This window comes from Dermochelys coriacea, chromosome 6, assembly GCF_009764565.3.
Source record: "Dermochelys coriacea isolate rDerCor1 chromosome 6, rDerCor1.pri.v4, whole genome shotgun sequence".
NCBI classification, from domain to species: Eukaryota; Metazoa; Chordata; order Testudines; family Dermochelyidae; genus Dermochelys; species Dermochelys coriacea.
In genome coordinates this window covers 42,956,519-42,984,373 of record NC_050073.1, presented here as the reverse complement: position 1 = coordinate 42,984,373, position 27,855 = coordinate 42,956,519, and the positions used below count along the sequence as shown (strand labels likewise).

The following is a 27,855-nucleotide window of genomic DNA, read 5'->3' as shown; positions in this document are numbered from 1 at the left end:
GTTGCCAATAGTTTTGCTGCTCTGCTCAGTTCCAGCAGGTAGAAGTAACATGGAAATTAACAAAGGCCTTTACAATGTTAAGTAGTGACCTGAAGGTGACCAGCTGGCAGCAGCTTCACCTGAGCTTCTCCGTCTTCTGGGTGCAGCAGGAGAAATGGCCAGAGCAGCAGTATTTTTGCAATGAAAATACACCTCATACCATTCTTAATTCTGTCTGTTAAATCTTACTTGCTGTACTAGGAAATCTCTATATTCTCCTTCTTATATTGAGGCTCCTAATTAGAGCAAACATAATGTAATAGTGGTGAAGCATTAAAATGCTTCTTAAGGAAACTGGAAAGGAGTTTTGACTACAGTGTATATACATTTCTAATTCTCAATTAAGCTTCAAATTTCTTGGTTAGCCTAGAATCTTACTCTACAACATTTCATTGTGAATTCTTCTTTTAATTATTTATTTATTGATGTGATTTTAATTTTATGATTTTTGTTGCACTTTAATAAATCCACATTGTGCAGTTTTTACTAGCCACTATCCTACTATTTATTTCTCATTCATTAAATGTATTTTTAGAGGACAATTGGTCCATCTCAGTTAATCTTGACAGTGTGTTTACATTGTGTATATATCCATGGGGAAGCTTAAAGACATTGCAGAGTAAATCCAGCAGTACAATACAGTTACAGGACAAGATACAATTATGAAGTAAATCATGTCCGTGTTTAATCTTACAGCTGTTTAACTGGCTGAATTTGGCATTGCAAAATATGCCCAGATCTTTTTACCTAAACAGAAAGAGTCTGAAGTTTCAATAACAACTGAAATAGACTTATACAAGACAGAAACTTTGCCATAGTTGGTATAAACTTTAGAAATATTAAAAACAAAATAAAACTACATTTAAATAACATTTTGAAACAGCCAACAAAAGCCAGGAAACTTAATTGGTGTCCTTAGTTTGCACAGTTCAGCAGGAAAATAAATCCAAACCCATAGTGAAGCTTAAACCTAATCTTGAGAACCTTGATGACAATGGAACTATGCTGATTTATACCAGCTGAAGATCTGGCCCAGAATGTCCTGGTTATTTGATCAGTGCTGCAACAATTATTACACATTGCCAGTTTTTAATTTTTTTAATATAAATTTGCATGTATTTATTGCTGAGTGAATTGATTCAGATGGGCAGCCACAAAAACTGAAGTCCACTACTCAACCACAGGACACACACAGCAGTAATGCTAGTTTCCAACACTGCTGCACAAATGCCAGTGTGTTTCCACCCTCACCTGGAAGGGACATCTCTAAGGCAAGAAGGTAGTTAAGTCTGCGTGGTCCATTCAGTCTTCGGGCTCTTTGCTGAGCCTGCATAATTATCTTCCCCAACATTCAGTTCCTGTGTAGGGGCCAGCAATAGTGTAGCTGAAAAATGCATACTTGCTAGTATCCTAACCTCCCTGGGAGGGGCAGGATGAGAATGAAGCCATGGCCCCACCCTTTCTTCACATCAGTTTACAAAGTTGCAGAGGTAGAGCAGAGTGCATGCTGCACTGTCTCCTGGAGTGGCACATCTGCCACTACTGTACTTGCACCCCAGCAGGAAATCCGGATGACTCAATAAAATTCCTCCTTAGGGCTGTTGCTTACGGTATGCTCCATCCTTCCCTCCAACGCAGGCTGTGGCTTTGAGGCACAGTCTGGACCTTTATGTGGTGAAGTACTAGAAAGTACATAAAATGTCCATGCTGAAACTCTTCTGTGCTTGCAGACTTTTTTCTCCACTCCAGCTACCAGACCTTGTATAAACCAACTAGGTCAGGGAGGGAAAGGCAATCTCATTGGTCAGAAAGCAGAGATGGAAGAAATCCTGGCCTATAAGAGGGAGTTGCTCATAGAACTACAGCAGGTGCAGCAGAAAAGACCACGCCTGTGAGCACTGGCCATTTTTGGTAGCCAAGATTAACAGATTTTGTGTTTGTGAGTGTGCATTGGTATGAACACAAACATTAGCCAAGTATTTGTACAGATACAGATTTCAGATAGACTCACTCACTTAAAATGTGTTGATATCTTATATCTAGAGAGAGTTTAAGGCATATTAGACCATCAGATCATCTAGCTCAGGGGTGGGCAAACTTTTTGGCCCAACATTCCACATCTGGGTAGGGAAATTGCATGCAGGGCCATGAATGTAAGGTTGGGGCAGGGGTTTGGGGTGTGGGAGGGAGTGTGTGGTGTACAAGGGGACTCAGAGCAGGAGTTGGGTGCAGGAGGGGTACAGCAGGCGGCTCAAGGCAGAGGCTGAAGGGGCTCAGGGCAGGAGTGTGGCAGGGGGCTGGGGTGCAGGAGAGGTTTGGGGTGCAGGCTCCAGCCCAGGCCACTTACCTGGAGCAGCTCCGGGGTGGCAGAGGGGTGAGCAATGGGGGCTGCATGGGGCAGTACCTGCAGGTGAGGGCAGCGCACAGAGCTCTCTATCTTCCCTCCCCCAGGGGCCGCAGGGACTTGGAGCCAGCCGCTTTCAGTAGTGGCATGGGGCCCATGGTGCCACAGGGGTGGCAATCTTGCGAGCTGGATCCAAAGCCCTGATGGGCTGGATTCGGCCCACAGGCTGTAGTTTGCCCACTCCTGATCTAGTCTCATCTCCTGCCTGTTGCAGACCATTACATCTCATACAAATAAGCCCAAAGACTGCAGTTAAACTAAAACATTTTAGTCCTCAGGAGATTAAACTTTGTGTTCCGCAGGCAGAGAACAAGAGAGAGAAACTAGGCATACCAATATTTAGGGTGGTCAACCCTCCAGGATTGTTCTGGAGTCTCCAGAATTAAAGATTAATCTTTAATTACAGATTATGTCACGTGATGAAACCTCCAGAAATACATCCAAACCAAAATTGGCAACCCTATCAATGTTACTATCACTTTATTGTTACTGTTGCATGTTACACAACTTCACTGATTGGCAGAGTAAGTCATTCAGTAACAAATATTGTCTAGTGTGATGTCTGAGTGCCTGCTCAGTATTATCAGTCTAAATTTTTCCTAGTGCCTGCCATTTCTATATCAGTGTTCTGACTGCAGTTAAAGTGGACCCAGATTGGAACACTGAATATTAAATTATGTACATCATCCAAGTGAGGGGGTGCAGTTACAGCCCCTTGTCTGCAGCCTATTAATGCCTTTTGATGGCTCTGTCACCCCAGGCCTTCAGGGATTTATTTTTACAAATGAGAGAAATCTTTAAGAACAATGAACAGGGGTGGTATTTGTTTAGGTTTAAATTAAAAACTCACCGGTTTTGAAAGCAGTCCACTTGTTTCATTATTTCATAACTTGTATCCGGATGATAAAGGTCCCTCTGGTCTTGTTCTTAGCCAGTCATGTGGAGAGTCTTTTGAGTTTTACTGTAACTAAACAAAAACAACAAGGAATTCAAGTGTCTTAGTCAGTTATGTCAAGACAATGAGAGAAAAGTGTGGTCTGGGCTCCAGCTTCCCCCCCCCTTCCCCCACTCTCAGAAACTGCTGAATCTTAATTAAATAAACCCACAAACAACTGAACTGTTGTTTCAAATACTGCAGCTCAAAGTGAATAAAAGAGGACTTTGCGGAAATGTGAAAGTTTCCTGAATGACATTTCCACACATCTTGGGCCTGGTTTTCAGAAGTGCTGAGTATCCAACACAGCAATTGAAGTTTACCAAATAGAGCTTACCTCCTGTTGGGGGAAAATAATGCTCCAGATTTCAAGGAATAAATGTGACTTTTGTTTCATATTACAGTAAATTAAATCCCTTTAAAGGGGGAAACATCTTAACAGAAATCCAATGGGTAAAAGTGGAAGCAAGTGATTCTATCCAGTTCAGTGAAGTGTATTTCTTTTCAGTTAAATGAGATGTTTGTTGTACACTTCACTATGGGATCGCAGAGCATTTCCCTTTCTGGGAATCTCTGCTTTTAAAGAAAAAAAAATAATGGTGCACCTCATGTGGTTCCGCTGATATAGGCTCAGTCACTATTCCAGTGCAGAGAGTGCACCCTCCTGTATCAGAGGGCCTGCTCAGTCCGGCAGTATACTCACTACAGCTCCATAGCCAGCAGCATTACTATTGAAATGGTACCTTTTTTGTTAATCATAAAGTTGGCTAATTTTGACAAAGGCCATGTGCAGAGCTAGCTCATTAAGCAGATTCCTCTGTACATGGTCTCATTACTTAGGCTTGTGGAAAAATTCCACTTTTACAGTAGACTCCTGATAGAAATATGTAAGCTTCAATAACCCCTAAGCATTGTTTACCGAGCATGATGAATCACTAATAAGGCAGAGGTGGCTATTTGGTCTGAAGCCGCCTTTGCTGTACTCCTTCAGTACTGCCTGGAAAGAGGATGGTTTGGTGGCTGGATGGGGGAGGAATCAAGATACACCAGTCATTCCTCTATCCTGGGAATGGAGCAACACAACAGCCTTCTGCCATTCTGAGACTACAATAATGACCACAGAACAGGTCTACTACCACTTTCTAACCTGGACTTAAAGTGTGGATTTCTCTCTTCTCTGCATCTATTACACAGAATGTAGCCTGGTTACTTAAACTATGCATTGGACTAAGGATTTGTCTTTTCATGAGAACATTTTGTTTGTTCCCCGTAGCTCTGAAATCAAGGGACATGCCTTTATTTGCTTTAATGGAAAGATACTGTAAAGATCTTGACCTTTTTACTGAGAACATCATCTGTGTAAGTGCTGCTTTTTGCTGCTTCTAGTGACTGCATTTCAGATGGTTTTCAGTTGAAACAAATGAGAATGCACTTGTTTAGATTTAGCTTGACAAATTGTAGAAAAGAGCATATATTTTCTCTATACCTTATTATAATATGTGCTCTCAAAGATTTAAGTGGCTAATTTAAATCATAAGACTCTAGATTTTCTTTTCTCATCACAAATTGATAGGTCTGCGATGCAGTTAAGGTTTTACAAGAGCAGCTGAAATCTGATTTACCCATATTACAGTGTATATTGGCATTGGTACTAGACCACCAACATCTTTTTAACAGAAACATTGGGAATAAAATGGACTTCAGGCCAACATTTTGTCTTTGAAATGAGGAGAGAAATGATTATTTAGCCTATGCTGTCTTTTGGTTTAGAACACATTTCATTTATTGTCAATTTAGTTAATGTAGGCTGCCGAGGAAAGAAAATATCTCCCCCACAAAGGAACACAAGGGAATTAATAAACTTAGCATAAAACTCACTCAACTTTTCATCAGGTCTATGCTCTTTTGAATTAACCTTTCTGTTCATACTAGTGTATCTGCTATGCTGGGGTATCTGCTTTTTTTTTTTTTTTTTTTAAGGAAAAAGAACATTTTAATACACACTTTTAGAGCAAAACCCAATTCTTTTACCAGTATAAGTGGTTGGTTGTAGTAGGAATAAAAACATTTGGCAAGCTGGTTGTAACAAAGGAACAGATAATCCTAGATGATTGGAATTTTTTTATGTTGAAGCAATTTTTTTCCCCCACAGAACAGTTTTAATTTGGCTATCTGGCTTCATGAGGTTTTGCACATCTTTTAATAAAAGCAGAGATGCAAAGTCAAACATTCATGGAGTTCAAATGGTTTTCCCTGAAAGTATCAGATGCAGAAACTAATGATAGCATTATACTGGTTCATTGCTTATTCCAACCCTCTCCCGCACCCCAAAATCTATTACAATACTCCAGTGTTTCACAACAGGGACTAATTCCGATTTCATTGACACTGGCATAAATCAGGAATACCTCATCTAAAGTTACTGGAGTTACACTAGTTTTACATGTGTATAAGTGAGAGGAAAATTGGGTCCCACATTTAAGTGTGTGTGGTGAGGGACCGGTGGCCACTGTGTTTGTGAGAGAGAAGTTGGGGTGGGGAGAGTTGGGATTGAGTAGACGGGAAAAGGGAGAAATTGAGAGGGGAACTGAGAACCAGGAACTCCTGAGTTCTAACCCTAGCTCTGATACTATTCCCTTTGTAGCCTTTTCCAAGTCACTTAATTTCTGTAACAAAGTTTTCCCTTTGTTTAATGGGGATAATACTTTAGGAGTCTCCCTGAATATACAAGGCCACTCCTCCAGAGTATTGGTGAGATATAGTCCGGAAGTAAGGTTGCAGGAAGAGTCAGATAAAGCATGGTCTGGTGGACTAATCTAATCTTAGTACTTGGCGAAAAAAGAAGCAGGGAAAATGTACATTGATTAGAGACAGACCATTTCTTAGATGCCATTTTTTAGTATCCTCATTTGAAATCACTTAACAAAGTGATTAAAAGCTACAGTATATTAAAACAAATGTAGAGTTAACTGACCTATCTTTAAAAATCATTTATTGACGCTTATCTAAAATTGGTGGTCTAAATCCAATACCTTTTCCTTTTATTTGAATGCTGAATTAGTTTCTTTTCCTAACTTTTTACTTTCTGTCTTGTAGCAGAAAAATGGCAGCTTTCATGCCATAAAGGAGTTTTATTTTTTTCTTAAGTTTTTAACAGCTGTCTCCCCCACCACACACACACACAATTTCTAATGTTCACAGGTTTAGTTGTGAAAAAAAAAAGCTGGAGTGTTCATCAGTATTTTCAAAGAGCCAGGTTCTTTACACATGCTGAGCTGCATCTTACTCCATGGTCCCATTGGGCTAGATTGTTACTTTAGGGACAGCCCTCAGCAAGGTATAGTTCAGAAGCTGCACCACCCCAAGAGTAACCCTTAGGGTATGTCTACACTGCAATTAAAAAAACCATGGCTGGCCCATGCCAGTTGACTTGGGCTTGCAGGGCTTGGGCTAGGGGGCTGTTTAATTGTGGTGTAGAGGCTGTAAGATCCTGTGAGGGGGAAGGGTCCTGGAACTCAGGCTGCAGCCTGAGCCCGAACATCTACACCACAATTAAACAGCCCCTTAGCCCCAGCCCAAGTCAGCTGGGACAGGCCAGCCACCAGTGTCTAATTGCAATGTAGATATACCCTTAGAGCGCATCTACAATGCACCCTTCTTTCAGCAGTATGTAGTGTACATACCCACACGGGTCCCCCTAATATGGGTATAAATAATGTAGATGGTGAAGCATGGCTTAGGTGAGTAGATTAGACACACATGAAGGGTATGTGTATACATACCTGAATACATTACCCTATGTGGCTCTTTACTCGCCCAAGTCCTGTCTCTCTATCTACACTGCTATTTGTACGAGGGTAGTGTCCTGCTGCCTCCTCGCAGCTGGAGCCTTTTTCTGCTACAGGGAAGGCTCTGGCAGCTCTCTGCTGCTGGAGCAACTCTGGCAGTAGTGAAAGGCTCTGGCAGCAAGGAGCTGCTAAAGCTTTTCCCCCTACTTTCCCACCAGAGCTTTTTGCTGACGTTTAGCTGACGCACCGCAGTGTGGACGTGGTATGCTTTTCATTGACGAGTGTAGCTACATGTATGCTACGCACCGCTGCCAGTGGTATGTTGTGTAAATGTATCCTTAGAGGCACTGTGATTCAGGCACAATTCTTACCCTGCTTCCTCCTTACTATGGGTGGGGGAAGTGGCAGTAAAGAGAACCAAGTTACTGCCAGAAACATGGCGTGAAAAGCAGTGTCATTGCTCCCTCTGTGACTCCTACACCATCCAATGCATTTGCTCCACACTCCCTAATCCATATGATTGAGCCTGGAATGCTGAGTTCAGGCAGAGAGAGTGGCACTCAAGCACCACCTGGTAGAATAGAATGTGGAACACTTGGGACTTGATTCTGCTCCTACACTGGAGTAAATTAGGAGTAACTGTATTGAAGTCAATAGAGTGGCTCTAGTTAAACCTGTGGTAAATGCATTCAGAATCAATCCCTTGGTGCCCCTTTATACTGAGGTAACCATTGCCTCTCTCCATCTACCTGAGAAACACTTTCCAGAAGAAAGGGCTAGAAAGACCAGCCACTCTAGTAGTTGATAGTTAATAACAGAGCACTGGAAATCTTCCCATTTAAGTACTGTCTTTTCTTTTTAAAAAAAAGTACCATTAATTCCTGTTATTCCATTTGATACATAACAATGTGAAATGACTCTGAGTGTATTATAAAGGGATCTCCAATACTCCTAGAAACACAGATCTACACTAAGTCATAAAGATGTATGTGCTTTAAATCTTCGGGAGGTCTGGTTTGGATCATACGAGTGAGGTTAACAAAGCTATATCTTCAGTGAGCAGCTGAAAGTGAAGTAAAACAGCCCCTGTGTGGTTGCAGCGGTTCATGATTTACAGAACTGAATTCACAGTGCTGCTCCTGCTGCTGAAAACATACGTTCTCAACTGCTGTTTATTTTTAAATTAAAAAAAGCAGCTCTATATTCAGTTTACTTTATTGCTAGAGGGCAGGGAAATATAGGTAAAAGCCGTTAATCCCCAGCAGGCTGCTGGGCAGCCGAACAGTTAGGGATGACAAAAGTTAATTGGAAACATGAGCCGTTTAACAGAAAACATATTTGTGATAATTGAGAGAGTAAAGTCTCCAGAAGGGAAACTTTGCAAAGAAACACTTCAGAAGAGGAGAAGTGGCCACTGATAGGTGAGTAAGCCAGTGTGATTTTCAAGCTCTCTTGAACTTATTATTTAAGAAAAGCAAGTAACATTCAAAAAAACTAAATAAACGAGATTCATGCTCACTGAAGAAGTATTTGCAGTTACTGACACTAGCTCTTCTTACAGTTGGATGTAGTTATTAGATAAAAATGTATCACTTAGGTTCACTCTATGAATAAGGACACAATTGGTTTGATTTTTGCAGAATGGGATTGCCTCTGGTTTTAATGGATATCAGAATTTGAAACCACCATTAATTGGAAATAACTTCAGGGTTGTTTTTTTGTTGCGTTTTGTTTTGTTTTTTCCATGCAGTTTTTCTTTTTAAATACACTTGAGGTTTTTCTAAGAAATGAACTTGAACAGTAAGGATTTTTCTAAAAGCAGAGGGAAAGCCTTGGTCAGATAATAATGCAAATGTAATTGCTAATGAAGATGCAGTGTATATCTACAGGACTCTCTCAAACACATCTGGCTTTTGCATGTTTAACTTCATTTAGGTGTGTTTGTAAAACTATGAATAAATTTAAATTGCCATAGTGAGAGTTTGCTACTTTATTGAAGGGAGAAAAAAATCAGAAGTCTTATTTTGTTTAGTGACACTGCTGTAGTTTGTAATACAACTTGTATTGTAATACAATGAGAAATCTCTCTTTCTTTCCTAATAGTAGTAGTCTAAAACACCAGCCCTTTTATGGTGGAAAGGAATTGCATTAATCAGAGCTGTTTTAATACCAGGTACTACTGTTTTTGTTTGTTTTTCCCAGAGCCAGCAGACAGTACAGCCTCCCAGTCCACGGGAATGAATGAAAATGTACCATCTTCAGTTCAAAGCAGCAGCAGTACAAATGCTGTCAGTTGCAATAACTCATCAGCCATACCCCAGCCCAGTTCTGCCATTAAACCCTGGCGCAGCAAGTCCCTTAGTGCGAAGCACACAGCCACGTCTTCCATGTTATCTGTAAAGCAGCCAATTCCAGAGTCTCCAAAACCACCTTCAGAAATGGTCAAAGCAACTCCCAATGGTCAAAAATCCATGCTTGAGAAATTAAAACTCTTCAATAGCAAAGGAGGCTCCAAAGCAGGAGGAACATCCCTTGAGTGCTCAGGGTCTCGGGACACTAGCTGTGAAACACTAGAGGCACTTCCCAGCTTTGAGGAAAGTGAAGAGATAGATGCTGTAAATCAAAATATGAACAACCCAGGACCAACATCCAGTAGCCCCAAAATTGCACTGAAGGGCATTGCACAAAGAACTTTTAGCCGGGCACTGACTAATAAGAAAAGTTCCCCGAAGGGCAATGAGAAAGAGAAGCAGAAAGAGAAGGAAAGGGATAAAAGCAAAGACATTGCAAAAAGGATATCCGTAACAGAGAAGCAGGAGATGAAAGAGGAGCCAAAAGAAGAACAGACAGCACTAGCTACAACAGAGATGCCAAAAAAGTCCTCCAAGATTGCAAGCTTTATTCCTAAAGGAGGAAAGCTGAATAGTGCCAAGAAGGAGGCCTCTGCCCCTTCGCACAGTGGCATACCAAAACCAGGAATGAAAAACACCACAGGGAAATCCTCAAGTGCCCCAACTTCTGCAAAGGAAGGTGAGAGAAGCCGTAGTGGGAAACCTGGCTCAGGGCTCTCTCATCAGAAGACCCAACTAGACAGCAGGAATTCTAGTTCCACTTCAAGTTTAGCCTCCTCAGAAGGAAAAGGGATAGGAGGGGTGTCTGCTCTTAACAGTAGCAGCAGCACCCAAGCTGTCAATGGGCTAGTGAGTACCACACAGACTACCGGAAGCAATACTGTGAGTGTTCAGCTACCTCATCCACAACAGCAATACAACCACCCGAACACTGCCACAGTAGCTCCTTTCATGTACAGGTAGGGTGTTTTTAACCTGAAATTTTTTATCTATTTATGATATGGTTACGTGGAGGCAGGGGGAGAAAAATTGTACAGCAGTTGCATTGGTGCTGACAGTTCTTTTAAAAAGTGACATAATTTATCAAGTTATTGTTAAAACCCAGCAGTCATTGCTGAGATAGTTATAGTTCCCAACAGTTAATAAGTAAATGATTCCTGACTCAGATACCGTGTTCGCTTAACACTGACTTTATGACACTGGCATATTAATAGTATGTATACAGTGTGTGTGCTTTTGATGTAATGTTTATATGGTTCAGCTGTGACAGTCTTAGCCTGTGGTGGGTAGAGTGAAATAGCAGTGTACCACTGGGAGCTTCTATAGGCGTTGTGCCTTAGGTGGGTATGATGTCTATAAGGCTCTGTCTAAAACATCCAACTGTTGGAGACACCAGTTCAGCTCCGCTGAACTTCGCCCTGTTTGGCGCCCTAGTGTAGATGGTCCAGTTGCTGCTTTGGCCATTTTTAACATTGTGTTGATTAGACTGGCTTTTATATGTCATCGTGTTAAAGATGGTTGCAGGAGTTGGTGGCCCTTCTACACAGGTGCTCGTGATGTTGCTAATAGTAGTGAAGCTAGCTCAGTGTTTGCAATGCTGAGATATGTTTAGAAAATGTCCTTAGTGGAGATGAGGCCTAGGAGTGAAGGAAGAGCATGGCTGCAGCTCAATCCTTGGTTAGGGTCAAGCATTCATTTCCCCGTGAGTGGGTTTTGCTCTGTTGGTAGGTGTTGACTCGGGAGCTGGGCCATAGCGCTGCTTCATCCAGAGATCTATAGCAAAGGTGCATGGAACAGTCCTTGCACTCAGGGAAGCAAAAGGATTGATAGTGTGCTTGGCCCCTATATGGGAACATAAAGTGGGATCCTTGTGACTTCTGCCCCCTCCTCTTGGGCACCTGCCCATTGCTGGGCACAGTCAGGCCAATACTGTTTTTTTGCATTGTACAGGATATTTGTAAAAAGCTGTGCATGCTTTCTGCTGTGGCAGCGCATGAAAATGATCCACCTAGGCTGACCAGATAGCAAGTGTGAAAAATGGGGGGGGGAATAATAGACGCTTATATAAGCGAAATATATGGGGGAGGGATAGCTCAGTGGTTTGAGCACAGGCCTGCTAAACCCAGGGTTGTGAGTTCAATCCTCGAGGGGGCCATTTAGGGATTGGGGTAAAAATGGGGATTGGCCCTGCTTTGAGCAGGGGGTTGGACTGGATGACCTCCTGAGGTCTCTTCCAGTCCTGATATTCTATGAAAAGCTCCAAATATAGGGAATGTCCCTATAAAATCAGGATATCTGGTTACTCTAGAGCCACCTGTGAGTGATTAACCTGATTAAAATACATATTAATATTTCATTCTTCTTGGTGCCACTATTAAAATACACATTAAAATTTCTGGATTCACCCTGCTCCAAAACCCACTATTTTTAAATCATCACCAGTGCAGCATCTTACACTTGCCTGATGGCGAGCTGAACCAAGCCTGCTGTTTGTTTACAAACCCATTAAGGCTGCAGCTCTGTGTTTTGAGCTGGAGAGTGCCAGTGCAGTTTTTAGCATTATAATGCTGTAGATAAAGATTTAAATGATCTCTGTGTTTGAGCCTGTCCCCCAACATAGGACATAACATATGTTAAACTGATTTGCATACTAGCCAAAAGGCCAGGTAGTGCTCATTATGTATATATACACACACACTTTTGAAAAAATGGGCACAAAATTAAAAAACATTTTGAGCTGGCCTCTCAAATACTCTCCCAGTATCCATGATCAGCTCTCAATTGTGACATTTCGTACCCCCATGAACATGCAAGGGTGAGTTAGGCATTGGATTTGTGTCTGTTTATGACTATAATATCCTGATGAAAAAGCTAAAATAAAATCCAGTGTAATAACTGACTTGGAGCTGATCTCCATTCAGTGTTTTCAGTACCAGTATCATCTGAAGCATGAAAGCAGCTGAGCTGCTAACCATACAATTTTTATAACTCTAATAACAGATTGGTAGTCTCAAGATAATATTTATTTGACCTTTCAAAAGAATGCAAAACAAACTGTACAACTCTGCCAGAAAAACTGCTGCAGACTTGAAAAAAAAATCATATTTACTTGCCCAGCCAGAAGTCAAAGCTAAAGGTCAAAATGTATCATCTTGTTTTCTTGAAAAATGAAGAGAAAAAATAAATCCATGCTTAATAAAAAGGGATCCAATCACTAATAGTGTGTAACTATTCAGAAGACCTGAAGAATATAATGTGTAGCATCATTTTAAAGTTTATGTTCCAAACTTTAAACTCTGCCTATGACTGTTATTGTTATTTATTCATATTACCATAGTGCCTAGGAGCCCCAGCCATGGACCCAGACCTCACTGCGCTAGAAGCTGTACAGATGCAGAACAAAATTATGGTCTCTGCCGCAAAGAGACAGTATGTGCTAGACACAGCTGTAGGGGACTCCAAAGGAGCTAGTGTATCTTGATGTTGGAGTCCTGCCCTCAGGGTGGGATGTCAGCAGCAGGGTTTGAATCTGGCGCATCGGGATGTTAATGCATGGGTCTCTACTGCGTGAATTCAAAGATCCAGCTCTGTTAGCTAAGTCTATGTTAGGCTCATCAACCTGTATCTGTGGCCCAGCCAACACTAGAAGGGGACAGACTGCTACACTGAGATGTAACAAGAGAGGCCTCATATTTGTTCTAAACTATCTCAGTAGGCAATAGCTGTAAGGGGCCTGTTCACTATTTGGAAATCACTGGAGAGCAGGAACAATCTAGCCATCCCCTCCCCCTGTTCACAACCCCTACACAAGGAGCTGACAAGCAGATAATCTGTTGTAAATATACTTCTCCTCCTCTTTTTTTTAAGCTGCAAACAGAGAAATTATTATACCCTCCTGTATGTTTCCACATGGTCTTTTAGCAGAGATCAAGAGTAGTATCAGTAAAGTACCTTCTGTGTCCTCCTATCTAGGAACTCTTTCTTGCACTTAAAGGAGGCTGCACTTCTAACTGCTAACTGCTGTGGTCCTCTGATCCAAAACACAGTGTAACCAGTAAAATGAAGTGATCACAGATTTATACTAATACATAACTGAAAAGCAGATTCTTAGAAAAACACCTTCCTCTGAATAATACCATGTCCAAAGTTCTTCTTGCAGTCAATTGTTATTGTTTTATTTTACCTATTTGTTTCTTTTAAAAAAAGAACTGGTGGATTGCTAGTTAACAAACGGAATTCTGCACAGGTGTGAAGAACTGTCACTTATAAACTCTATTGTTAAGGAAGATCAGGGTTTCAGCCCAGTGTGTGCTGCTGAAAATCTGAGATGTCTTAGTGTCTGGGGGTCTGTGAAGTCTACAGTTTGACTATGAATATTTCATTTTTTTTTTTACAGTTCAGTGCCTGTTTCCGTTTCTAGGACATAGCTCAACATGGGACTAATGAATTATGTAAAGTCAGTCTGCTAGTGTATTCTAGAGAAAAGGACACAGTGGATGATGGAGGGTGCAGTTTTATCAATGTTATAAGTGGTATATTTTTGGTGGTGAGTGACTGCATATCTCTATTTGTGTTGCCTTTAAGATCACAGACAGACAATGAAGGGAATGTAACAGCTGAGTCCGGCACGGGAGGGGTGAGCATGGATACTGTTCTTTACACTAAAACTGGACAGCCTGGTCTCGAAGACCTTTCAGGTAGGTCCTGGAAGATGTCTAGATAACTAATTATGTGTGAATTATATAATTATATAATGAATGAGACTGGGCTAAATGAAGTTTGCTTCTCCTCTCTTTAGGGGGCAATTTAATATATGTGGTTATTCCTAGTGCCTTGTTTTTGATGAGTTCTAATATTTGGTCCTTCAGAAACAGAAACTGGGTAAAGATCAGAGTTTTGGACACCAGAGGCTTAGTTCTACAAGATACCGAGCACGGAAATCATTGGGAATTGAGAGTAGTTAATACCTTGCTTTAGCACCTTGCAGCAGACAATCAACATCTTGCCAGATTAGACTAAAATATTCCTCAAAAGCCCCTAAGGAACCATGTATCTGATATGTTTTCCATTTTTTAGTATATCAGACTTCAGAGACTGTGGATTAGATAAAGCTCATTCCTTTGGCATTTTGCATTAGTTTATAACTTTGGGGAAACCCCAACATTGTCACATTCCGTCTGAATAATTTGAGAAGTAGTGTACTTTAGCTTCAGCTCATGTTTGCATTTCCCAGATTTAAAACAATAGGTTAACAAGCTATTTCTTGTTTTGAAAGTTTGGAGTTTTGGCAATTTCTAATTTATCATAAAATCATCTCTCTACAGCATTCATCAATTCGATGACTAAATTAATGGGAACATTCCCATTGCTGCAGTGAGAAATATAAAACCAATTTTACTTTACTGTGTCTATTGAATAAGAAATGTGCTGAAATTGATTGGGATTAAGATGCTATGGGTTATAAAGTAATTTCATGTGTTGTGTGTATTCTAAAATTCCTGCCACTGCCAGGAATAGCTGATAATTAACAATACATGTTCACCAAGTGACTTTTAGCCACAACATTGCAGTACAAATGTGAGTTGTGCTTGTAAGTCTTTGATGTGTCTCCACCCTTCATCCCTTTTTCTGTTTTTAGAGAACTGTGTGTCTTTGTTTATAAACTAAGTATGTCTTTAACATATCTCACAATTGAGGTATCACTGTAGAGTTCTTTATCTAGTTAGTTTATGCATTCTCCAGTCTAATGTGAGCTTTGGAACTGATCCTTCTGATTGGGAAGTCATGTGGCTATAATTGGATTAATTTCACAATTGGATTAATTTCATATTTCAATTTCATATTTCATATTAATTTCATTATATATTCTGCCTTTGCCATGTTTACACCTGCATGCATGCATGCTGGTCAAAGAACCAAGAGGAAGAGTCAGTGAGGAAGAGGAGAGCAGCAGGAGTGCACGTATGCACATATCTGCATATATAATTTATATGTAAATGCATGAAATATTAAACAGACAAACAAATGGCATTAGTGATATAGTCCTTGTGAACATTCTTGCAGTGATACATAAATATAGGAGGCAGTTCATTGTTGGTTAGAATAGGCGGAACAAGCATTGGGCTTCCTGAGTTTTCTCAATAGTGCCTCTTAATCAGTGTGTTATCTTAGGCAATCCTCCCAAACTCTGTGTATATTATTTCCATTTTACAAATGGGTAAAATGAAATATATATCTCATTTTATCCATTTGTGAAATGGTAATATTATCTAGTTTACAGAGGGTTTTCAGAGCCCTTAATGGAAGATATTATTTAAGTTCAAATATTATTATTTTATTATGCGTGTTAGTTTGAGATCCAACAGTACACAACAGCAGGACAATCTCTACATCAAACAATATGGATCCAAAGAGGAAATTGTTTAAAGCCAAAGTCAACAGATAGTGGTATTTAATCAAGGAGCATTAATGGAGAACAGACAAAACAGTTCCTCAACCCCAAAAGAGAGGAAAATTTTAAGAAATAAATCAGTCTTTTATGTCTCTTGTTTTGTTCATTCATGCATGTAACAAACATTGATGCTAATAAGTTACATGTGTATGTGGAGAGGGAAGAGTGTGTGTGTGTGTGTGTATATATATATATATATATATATGGAGAAATGGAAGTAAACAGTTCACAGACAATATATACAGAATATTCATGAAGAGAAGAATCTTGTAAAGAAGGTGATTAACGTCTTAAGTGTAGTCTAATTGGATATTTTCAATGAAAGTCAATATAAGGTCTTCTAAAGAGCTTAAAACTGATGTCTGAATATGACTTTCTCTTTGGAAAAACATTGTCACAATTTAGTTTTGTGAGTCTCAAAGCAAACAACTTTAACTGCTTTTACCTCATCTAAGCCTCTTCTCTGTGCTCTTAATAGCTTATCTAGAACTTGCCTTCATAGTTACAAAGGAAATAATCTGTGGAAAGAGCAGATATTAGCCATAGTCCTAGAAATATTATTGTTAAATGTTCTTTAGTGTTGCAATAATTTGCAGACTAATGAGAGTAAAAAGTTTACATCCCAGAGACTCTATGGCTTAGAGAATTGAGCTCTATTAAGTTTCTATTTCCAATCTTGTCAGGTCAGTAGTGATGAAGCCATAACTATCTGATGGCTAGGTGGCCTGTGTGAAATGCATTATTGGTATCAATCTGGTTCCCAGAGAGCGTCCACATCATGGAAAAACATCACTAACATGGACAATAATTGGCCCCTTGTTGTCTATCTCAGAAAGGCCAAGGACTGGATGAACATGAAACTACTTTCTTTTCCCTAGAGATGATACCTACAAGTCAGAGCTGAGGCAGATTGGTGGAGCAGCATGGGACATTTGCACTGATGCCTTGGAGGTCTTCATCCTCCAGAGCTAGCAATTTGGCACCTTACACTAGCACTAAATTTACTTCAAGGGTTGTGAGAAGCTTTCTTAAAGAGCAGCAACTGTTTGAAGCCTGTTTTCAGTCTTTACTTAAATCAGAAATTTTAATTTTAATGTGTAGATTCTCATTGAACTAACCATTTTGTGGATTAGTTCAACTCAGTTTCATTGGAGCTTTTATGGAAGAAGGCTTCACTTAAAGAACATGCAAGAGTATTAAGATTGCACTATTATCAAAAATAGCAAAATTTCGGTTATGAAGCATTTTGCTATTTAGCTGTCTGTTGTAAACCTTTTGAATGAGCTCATTGCCTGCTGTGAAATGATCCTAGCTAATTAGCAGGGGTTTTTTTCTTCTATATGCTGTGTGGAGGTTTTCAAGTTCGGTTATGCTCCATGCTGACAGCAAACACCTTGGTACCACTAACAATCATAAGTCACTTCTTTTTAACACCTACGGAGCTTTTAGGTCGATAAAATATATCTGAGCTAGTAGTGAAGTGGTTATGAATCAATTTCAGAGGACAAGTAAGCAAAATAAATTCCACTGGGCCCCTAGGAGGTTTTATAAAATTGCAGGTCTAATTTGGAAGGTTTCTATACTGTTATACACTAATTTGCTACTGGAACATGAATCATGCTGTACTGAATTTGTTACAGCCTGCAAGGGAAATTAATTTGAGTTCCTACGAAAAAAACAGAACAAAACTTTCTCTGTATCATAATGCATTCTGGTGACCATACCTGCTCAGTAAAGCTCATTTACATGAATGAAATATCAGGATGAAGCTGGGCAGGCTGCATTTGCTGGAATACCTGGTACATCATTCACCTGTGGAGCAATTAATAGACATGGTTTAGTTTGTTCCCAAAACAGCAGCTTTCTAATAATCAATTTGATTTATTTAAAATGAGAAAAGGATATCTACTGAGATTATAATCTTCCAAAGAACAGTCTTTATCAAGTACATGTTCATCATGCTCATATGGGGGATGGAGTGGGCTGCCATATGCTCAACCATTCTGGCTATTAAGCAAAATTGTACCTGGGAGGTTTGAGTAAAGTCCAATACAAAAATATTTGATTACTTTATCAAAGAAAGCCCATGAAATGAAGTTAACAATGCAACGCTATTCCTCAGTCTGGCCAAGGCAATGGAAAACTCCTTTCAGCAGCGAATGAAATCCTACATCATATTTAGTGTGGGATATTAAATAATGTAAAGGCAGGGATTTGTGCTTGACTCAGAGCCGTGAAGAGATGATAATGCATGTCTTTGCTATTGCTAATTAATATGAGCTAGTTCTTTCCTTCTAAAGGTCTGTTGTTTCATAGGGGAGGATCCAGAAACTCGACGATTGCGAACCGTCAAGAACATTGCTGATCTTCGACAGAACTTAGAGGAGACCATGTCCAGCTTAAGGGGAACCCAGGTCTCTCACAGGTAGTGGCATGAATTGCTTCTTTATTGAACAGTGAAATAACTGTGTTCTTATATTACCTGTCCCGACTCTGGCTGGGTTGTGCCCCTGCAAAAATGATTAACACTGACAATGGAGGAAATTAAATTGGCTAAGCATTTATTGTTCTTTTTTATTTTTTTTGAAAGCACAGCTTCTGATCCTTGTTTAGTGTATTTATCAAGATTTATGAAGAGTAAGCAAGCGGTGGTGGTTCAGGGAACAGGATGGTTGGATATAGAAAAATAGTCATGGAAAGAGCAATGCTTGTTAACTACATTAGGTGGTGATTGAATAGAATTGTGCAAAGGTTACCATTTAAAATGTTACTTTGGTTTACTTATGAGTGACTTTAATGCATTTCCCTCCCCAGATCTATAATATGCTGTTTAAACAAGCAGGTGAACTGTGTTTGACCTACTTGATAAAGTGCATAACTTGGATTCCTAACTGGTCTTTGGACAAACAAAGCTTTATAATATTATTAGCGATGTGTATGTACAATTTTTTTTAGTAAAGCAGTATTTAGAAATCTCCAGTAATATTTAAAATATGCTCAAGATAAGCAAAAGCTGTGATTACATTTGAACGTTCTATGAGCTGTTGTTTTAAATGTTCAACAAGAGGCTTAGGAGAATATGATGTTTGGCCGCAGGAAGGGCCTCATCCTGTGAGGTGCTCTGCTTCCTCAATTTCAGTTGACTGCTGAGCCCTTCATAGAATGAAGCCCTAAATGAGCTCAGCAGATGAAGGTTTGTAGTTTGGCTAAGCCAGTGCCAATGCCTCCACAGATGAACTCCCAGTGCATCTATTCTCCTTTTAAAGTCTCGATTAAAGTGACAGCTCATTATGATTTAATTATTGTAGCCACAGGATACTAAGGCCTGCTCATGGTTCCACAGGATTTATCATGCTGTAAGTAGCCTGACCCCATTTAGTCCATTTTAGCCAGAGTCCAGTATAACTGAGGGTAACAGTATGTATATTCAGCCAGAAAGAAAATTGGGGTTGGTTTGGGAGAGGAAACTGCAGCTCTCGAGGAGGAGGAGAAAATAGACAGCCTATATTAGCATTTGTCATTGAAGGAAAGCAATATACTCGCCTATACAGGCATGAAGAGTATAGTGTACATTTGAGCCTTAGAAAATATATTTAGTGGTCATGAGGTGAAGTTGAAAATCAAAGTACTGTGTAAATAGATACAAAATCCTTAAGTTTGGAAAAACATATGAAATTAGTCTAATCTTTATATAACTATTTTTCCCCTTAAATCTTCATTGAGAGAGGCAGAAGGATTGTTAGCTATCTTGAGCATCTCGAGAATGATGGATTATTTTGTTAATGCAGCTCGAAAGGAGAGAAGGGATCATAAAAATATCTGCTCAAAATCAAAAGTGGTATTTTTATCAGCTTAAGCCTCCTGCCTGGAATGGTGACAGCATCAACTATGGGTTAGGTTTGACTGAAAGAGGAAAAGTTGTGCTTGGATACTGGGAAGAACCCATGCCAAAAATGAATAAACATACAAATAAATAAATAACCCCCTCTCTTTCTGCTCCCTTCCCCAACACAACATTGATGGCCTGGTTAGGGAGACCCTTTATTTTTAAAGTAGTGTTGTTAAGGTGTGTAAAATACATGAAGAGATTTGTTTTAGGCAAATGCTGTTAAGTGTGTCAACTGCAGTTTATATCTTTGCCACTATTTGGAAGTTACATTCTTTTATGATGTATGCAGTAGCATGACCTGAAATCTAATGGTTCTATACCATGTCAGTGAAGACTAAATCAATTGGGTTTTTTTAAGCACATTGGAGACCACGTTTGACACCAATGTCACTACTGAAATAAGCGGTCGCAGTATTCTCAGCTTGACTGGAAGACCAACACCTTTATCGTGGAGACTTGGGCAGTCCAGCCCCCGCCTTCAGGCAGGTGATGCTCCATCAATGGGAAATGGGTATCCTCCAAGAGCCAATGCCAGCCGCTTCATCAACACTGAGTCTGGGCGTTATATGTATTCAGCACCTTTGAGGAGACAGCTAGCATCCCGTGGTAGTAATGTTTGTCACATGGACATCTCAGAGAAGGGCGGTGATGAAATAAATCTTGAAAGCATCAGCATGGATGCCACAGGCTATATGAGTGATGGCGATGTTCTGGGCAAGAATATAAGGACTGATGACATTACGAGTGGGTAAGTAAAAGTAATTTGGCTCTTCGTGCATAATGGAACTGTGCATTTTTCAGTCTTATACTGTTGCTTTAAATTGATCCATTTAAATGGCAACTTTAAGGTAGTAAAGGGATTGTGCCCATTTTTAATAGGAATATGGAGAGCAAGCTCCCAGCCACACTTGAATGAGTGGTGGTTAGAGTCTTACTCATGCTGTCTCTGTCTTCCTTTCACACTTAAATCAGAAGTTTCTGTGATTAGTTCTGAATCTCTTGACTCTGCCAGCCTGACCTAGAACTCTTATAGGAAGATCCTTTCCCATGGAATCTTGTCACCTAAGGTCTAGACGGAACCTCAAATTGTTAGACGTGTTTGAAAATGGTAGGGGGTAAAATCCCAACTTTTTTCAAACTTTGACAAAATTTCAGTTTGAGTTGTAATCAAAATTTCAGGTGAGGAAAAAGAAAGGATTTGAATTTTAAGTGAATTAATCACATATTTCTAGTAAATGTTGCAAAGTGTGTATGTAGCATAGGTTCTTCTCTCTGGCGCCATTTTCAGGAAAGCATTCGTATACAGCAAATCATTTAATCATGTGCTTAATTCTTCTTGAAGTCAGTGGGATTTTGGCACATGATTAAAGTTAAGCAGGTTTTAGTGTGTTCCTGAAAAAGAACATACTCGTGGGCTGCTTAAATGCTTTCCTGAATGAGGGTCAATGGTTGTCAGATGTTTGCTGCAGTATTCAGTGTCCCCACAAGATGGTGAAATTGTGGCATTTTTTACATTGTAACTGAAAGTATTTGCTGTCTGTGGATCCCGGTGATTTCTCTGAACTTGCAGTAGAACATCTATGTGTTTTCAGATCACCAAAGGGATGTGTTTTTGCATTTCAGTGGATGGGGAAAAAATTAGTATGCAAGATGCAACTTAAGGAACAAGTTGTTGATGAAAATGCAGAAATTCTAAATGATGGACAATTTTTAAACTTTGATTTTAAGATTTAAGAAACTAAGATTTTAAGTCAATATTTTAGCATTTCTTTGGCTGGGAAACTCATTTGTATGTAAATACATCAGCATTTGATTTATGTTACAAAACTCAGGATCATTGATGTGAACATGATAATTTTTCTATAACTAGTCTTTTTTCCTTTTTTTGGCAACATTACATCCTTTTTTAAAATCTTTAACAGTTTAGTATTGTTTATAGTAGTAATGGCTTTGTCACAAGATTTGGAGCCTCTTACTGAAACAGAAAGCTAGAATCCAGCTGTTTGTTTGCCAATATGCAACCATTATTATGAAACAAGGTTCAGCAAATTTAACCTGGAAACCTCCAATTCACTCTTTTCTATCAGAGAGTTTTACTTACATTTTCTTTTTTCCTTTAGGGATCATATACTAAAGAATCCAATGGGAAAGCTATTTCGAGAAGTAGTAAATTCTCTATTTTATATAAGGAACTATTAGTTGCTAATATACAAAGACACACATTCCTAAAATCACCCATGTTTACACAAAATAAAGCAGCTTATACCTTTGTTTTGCAGTGTTTATTGTGCTAAAAGTTACCGCTCTTTCCTCAAGACAAACGACCTTCACCCCAAACTGGATTTGTAAAATTGATGAGAAGAGAAAGAAAATGATTTTGACTATTGCTGTGGTCATTATAAAAGACCCTAGTGCAAGATCTGTGTGGGTTCTAGGTAGTGAATGTAATTTGAAGGGAAGGGCTGGTTTTAGTTATATAACTGAGAGAAGTTTATTCTCAGACGATAAAATACCCCTGTGTAGCCGGAAGACCGACGTCACCACCTTAGTCCTACTTGGGCCCTATTTTGAGAATTTGATTGGTGCATGGGTCTAGTGCTGGCCCTCTGAACATCTCATCTGTAGCAAGTCACGGATTATGATAGGAGTGGACAGTAACGAGTTTAAGGCAAAAACATCTATTCTCTCAGGTTATGCCTGCTGAACAGTAGGGTAGGCCTGTCTAGTGAAAAAGAATGACCTTGGTAGAACTATGGTTTTCTCTATCTTTACACCTTTTTCACAATATAAATGAGACTGTCTGCAGAGAGCTGTCATGTATTCTGGACCATGAGTATAAGGCTACTGTATGTGGCTCCATCTAATGTTTTGCTCAGGAAGTTCATTTCTTTTATCTGAACTAAAAATTGTCCTCAGCAGAATCATAAGCTGATATTGCCAGCTTGGGTACCTCACATTCTAGAAGTTCATCTTACAAACAAGGATGTAATTATGAAAGGCAAAAAAAAAAGGGGGGGGGGGGTTTAAGGTCCTGGACATACATTTCCAGAGACACTAGTGACTGTATAGATCTCCACATATAATTTGTTACTTTGTACTAACTGGTCACCCTGTACTACTATATAGCAGTGAACCTGCTGAAGTTCAAAAATATAACACTAGCCTTTAAAATATTGAATAACAGTCTAGAATGGAGCTCACAATGCAATACACATAAAATAATACAATAGTATTCTAAAGAGTGTCTCCAAAGTACTGCATTGTCTCTGTGACTGATCAAACTTCAAATGTGCACACATTTATAAGTAAATATGGTAGGGTTTTTCCTCCAACTGCTCAAACCTTTCAGAAAGGTTTCATCAGAAAGGTGGCAATCCTCCAATACTGCATTGAAATTACAGCATTAGATATGATCCCAGGACCAACTGGGGACTTGAACCTTGTGTCTTTGAGGCGAGGGTGTTATCCTCAGTGAATCCTACTGACACCTAATAATGCTGGATTGCTGTCTTCGGTAAGAAAAGATTGTTTTGTAACCTCAGTGTCATGAGTCACCTTCCCTGATGTGAGTTATTCACAACAACAGAAAATGGGATAGCAGTGTATCTCAGTGGGACAAGGGTAATATAGGATCTAGAAGTGAGAGAGCTTGCTTGTAAAGACAGCATTGATGTGGTTTGCTGCACAATGGCTCTTTAAGATAAACTGGAGGACAAATAAGCCCGATATTTTTCTAAGTTATGCTACAGAATATAGAAAACAGCACAAAAAGGCATTTATAGCATGAATAGCCCTTTATTAGTTGGTATACATTTCACTTTGTCATTTTCAAAATTGCTGCAATGCTGTAGTTTGAAAAACCTTGGATCTGTGTTTTTATTGGCAAACTGATAGGAAAGGAAGCCAAAATATTTGTTACAGCCAAAATAAATCATTTTAGCCCTTGGTTCCTGAGGCTTTCTTTTAAATGTACCAGGTCATGGGAAGTTCCATTTTTCCTGCCTTCCAGTTCTGTTCAAGAAGGGTTCTGGCAGAAATTAGTATTGATTTCATAAGACTAGAAAGAGTGCCATTCCTTATGGCCTAATCCAGCAGAAAAATATCTGTGGTCTCCCAAACCTTTGCTAACCTAGGAAGACCACAGGTGCTGGATCTGCAGCAGGCTGACCTATCCAGGTGAGAAATTGACTTCTCCTGGAAACCAAAAAGTTGACAAAACAAAGCAGCAGCGGAGAACTTGAATTTTCCTGGAGCGGGGAGCAAACAAGATTCTGTATCACACTCCCTAGTTATTAACTCCTATTGGCTGTGTAGCTCCAGGCTTGGAATCATGTAACCTATCTACTTCAAAACCAAAGCAGTAATTTTAGGGAGACTTTTAACCTCTCCCAGAGCTGAAGAGTGCTATTAACTGGAAAGGGCTTGTGACCTGATGTGAGGATCCACAAGTCTTGAACCCAGATCTGCGAGCAGCATTGGCATCCCAGCCACCATCTGGCAGTTTGCTAGTGACTGGTGAGTGATGTGGCACTGCCCAGGAAAGTCCTGATTGTACAAGCGCCCGGTCCCACCAATTGGTCTGGCTGCACTATTTAAGCCAGAAGGAGACACCGGAAGTTGTCTGTGCAGCTGAGTGAATTCTGTCTGGCTGCTACATAGGACCCTGCCTTCTTGCCTGACTCCTGAGCTCTGCTTTCCTAACTTGTCCCTGATTCCTGATTCCCTGCCTGTTGCTGGTTCTTGTTCCTCATCCCTGCCCTAGTCTCCAGCTCTGACCCTTGGCTCGACTCCTGATTCTCACTCCGGCCCTGATCCTTGACTTAACTTCTGGCTCTGAGCTTTGGCCTGACTCTGACTCCTGCTCTAGCAATCCGAGTCCTGGTTGTGACACCCTCATCCTCCCCTTGATTTTGGTTTAATTGTCAAGAAAGGGCAATTTACCCCAATCTCCTTTTTGTTAGGATGTTCATTTTCCTTCCATTTATTTATGTATGAATTTATTTGTGTGTTTGTACACATGCACACACATATTGGGGGGTGATCCATCTTTGTTTATTTGAGGCTTTGTGATCTTTAATGATCTTCCTACAAGGATTGTGAAGTGAGGATGTAGAGCTGAAGTGGAGGGAGATTCAAAGGGAGAGCAGGTTGGAGCAGTTTGGGAATTCAGGCTTTCTCGTGGCCTGCTGTCACCAGAATTAAACAGGGCCACAGATGGAGAATTGGGAATACATTTTAGCTGGCAGATTGTCTATCTTGTGTAAGGTCCTTGGAAGAGATATATCCACATAAACTACATAGGCCAAAGCAATCACTGAAGCAGAGTTTTATCAAAGCTGAATTTTAATACCCTGTGTCTATAGTACAGCAGATAAGAGTGCCTTACTAGAGAAGTGAGTGAGAAGATGGATTTGCTTATGTTTTGAGTAACATGAACAAGATTTTTATAAAAAGAAAAGGAGTACTTGTGGCACCTTAGAGACTAACACATTTATTTGAGCATAAGCTTTCGTGAGCTACAGACCACTTCATCGGATGCATTCAGTGGAAAATACAGTGGGGAGATTTATATACACACACAGAGAACATGAAACAATGGGTGTTACCATACACACTGTAATGAGAGTGATCACTTAAGGTGAGCTATTACCAGCAGGAGAGCGGGGGGGAAGTAGGGGGAGACCTTTTGTAATGATAATCAAGGTGGGCCATTTCCAGCAGTTGACAAGAATGTCTGATGAACAGTGGGGGGGTGGGTGGGGGGAATAAACATGGGGAAATAGTTTTACTTTGTGTAATGACCCATCCACTCCCAGTCTCTATTCAAGCCTAAGTTAATTGTATCCAGTTTGCAAATTAATTCCAATTCAGCAGTCTCCCGTTGGAGTCTGTTTTTGAAGGTTTTTTTGTTGAAGAATTGCAACTTTTAGGTCTGTAATCGAGTGACCAAAGAGATTGAAGTGTTCTCCGACTGGTTTTTGAATGTTATAATTCTTGACATCTGATTTGTGTCCGTTTATTCTTTTACATAGAGACTGTCCAGTTTGACCAATGTATATGGCAGAGGGGCATTGCTGGCACATGATGGCATATATCACATTGGTAGATGCGCAGGTGAACGAGCCTCTGATAGTGTGGCTGATGTGATTAGGCCCTATGATGGTATCCCCTGAATAAATATGTGGACACAGATGGCAACAGTCTTAGTTGCAAGGATAGGTTCCTGGGTTACTGGTTCTGTTGTGTGATGCGTGGTTGCTGGTGAGTATTTGCTTCAGGTTGGGGGGCTGTCTGTAAGCAAGGAGAAAAGGAGTACTTGTGGCATCTTAGAGACTAACAAATTTATTTGAGCATAAGCTTTTGTGAGCTACAGCTCACATATATCCGATGAAGTGAGCTGTAGCTCACGAAAGCTTATGCTCAAATAAATTTGTTAGTCTCTAAGGTGCCACAAGTCCTCCTTTTCTTTTTGCGAATACAGACTAACACGGCTGCTACTCTGAAACCTGTAAGCAAGGAATGGCCTTCTCCCAAGATCTATGAGAGTGATGGGTCTCCTTCAGGATAGGTTGCAGATCCTTGATGATGCATTGGAGAGGTTTTAGTTGGGGGCTGAAGGTGATGGCTAGTGGCGTTCTGTTATTTTCTTTGTTGGGCCTGTCCTGTAGTAGGTGACTTCTGGGTACTCTTCTGGTTCTGTCAATCTGTTTCTTCACTTCAGCAGGTAGGTATTATAGTTGTAAGAATGCTTGATAGAGATCTTGTAGTTGTTTGTCTCTGTCTGAGGGGTTGGAGCAAATGCGGTTGTATCGTAGAGCTTGGCTGTAGACAATGGATCGTGTGGTGTGGTCTGGATGAAAGCTGGAGGCATGTAGATAAGTATAGCGGTCAGTAGGTTTCCAGTATAGGGTGGTGTTTATGTGACCATCGCTTATTAGCACCATAGTGTCCAGGAAGTGGATCTCTTGTGTGGACTGGTCCAGGCTGAGGTTGATGGTGGGATGGAAATTGTTGAAATCATGGTGGAATTCCTCAAGGGCTTCTTTTCCATGGGTTCAGATGATGAAGATGTCATCAATATAGCTCAAGTAGAGTAGGGGCATTAGGGGACGAGAGCTGAGGAAGCGTTGTTCTAAGTCAGCCATAAAAACGTTGGCATACTGTGGGGCCATGCAGGTACCCGTAGCAGTGCCACTGATTTGAAGGTATACATTGTCCCCAAATGGGAAATAGTTATGGGTGAGGACAAAGTCACAAAGTTCAGCCACCAGGTTAGCCATGACATTATCGGGGATACTGTACCTGACGGCTTGTAGTCCATCTTTGTGTGGAATGTTGGTGTAGAGGGCTTCTACATCCATAGTGGCCAAGATGGTGTTTTCAGGAAGATCACTGATGGATTGTAGTTTCCTCAGGAAATCAGTGGTGTCTCAAAGATAGGTGGGAGTGCTGGTAGCGTAGGGCCTGAGGAGGGAGTCTAAATAGCCAGACAATCCTGCTGTCAGGGTGCCAATGCCTGAGATGATGGGGCATCCATCATCACCAGGTCGGGGTTCCAGGGATGTGTCTGTGCGGATTTGTTCTTGTGCTTTTTCAAGGAGTTTCTTGAGCAGATGGTGTAGTTTCTTTTGGTAACCCTCAGTGGGATCAGAGGGTAATGGCTTGTAGAATGTGGTGTTGGAGAGCTGCCTAGCAGCCTCTTGTTCATATTCCGACCTATTCATGATGACGACAGCACCTCCTTTGTCAGCCTGTTTGATTATGATGTCAGAGTTGTTTCTTAGGCTGTGGATGGCATTGTATTCTGCACGGCTGAGGTTATGGGGAAGTGATGCTGCTTTTTCACAATTTCAGCCCGTGCACATCGGCAGAAGCACTCTATGTAGAAGTCCAGTCTGTTGTTTCAACCTTCAGGAGGAGTCCACTCAGAATCCTTCTTTTTGTAGTCTTGGTAGGAAGCTTTCTGAGGGTTAGTATGTTGTTCAGAGGTGTGTTGGAA

The 27,855-nt window shown here is 40.4% G+C and overlaps 1 protein-coding gene and 1 long non-coding RNA gene across 11 annotated transcripts in view; one reads left to right on the top strand and one right to left on the bottom strand.

The window, feature by feature from the left end:
* NAV2 (neuron navigator 2) overlaps positions 1-27,855 on the top strand; it is a 642,916-nt gene that overhangs the window by 495,568 nt on the left and 119,493 nt on the right. For 9 of the 10 annotated variants that reach the window (XM_038406029.2, XM_038406028.2, XM_043516356.1 and 6 more), the window contains 4 exons: positions 9,368-10,475; positions 14,101-14,213; positions 18,284-18,392; positions 20,215-20,604. In XM_038406029.2, coding sequence (XP_038261957.1) covers positions 9,368-10,475; positions 14,101-14,213; positions 18,284-18,392; positions 20,215-20,604 — 1,720 coding nt within the window. The remainder of the gene's footprint in view (positions 1-9,367; positions 10,476-14,100; positions 14,214-18,283; positions 18,393-20,214; positions 20,605-27,855) is intronic. The other variant, XM_038406030.2, reaches the window with a different exon arrangement.
* On the bottom strand, positions 382-17,815 carry LOC122460580. The gene is made up of 3 exons (XR_006281979.1): positions 17,692-17,815; positions 3,294-3,410; positions 382-1,811 (listed from the first exon to the last, which is right to left on the bottom strand). It is a non-coding gene; the product is annotated as an uncharacterized LOC122460580 (long non-coding RNA).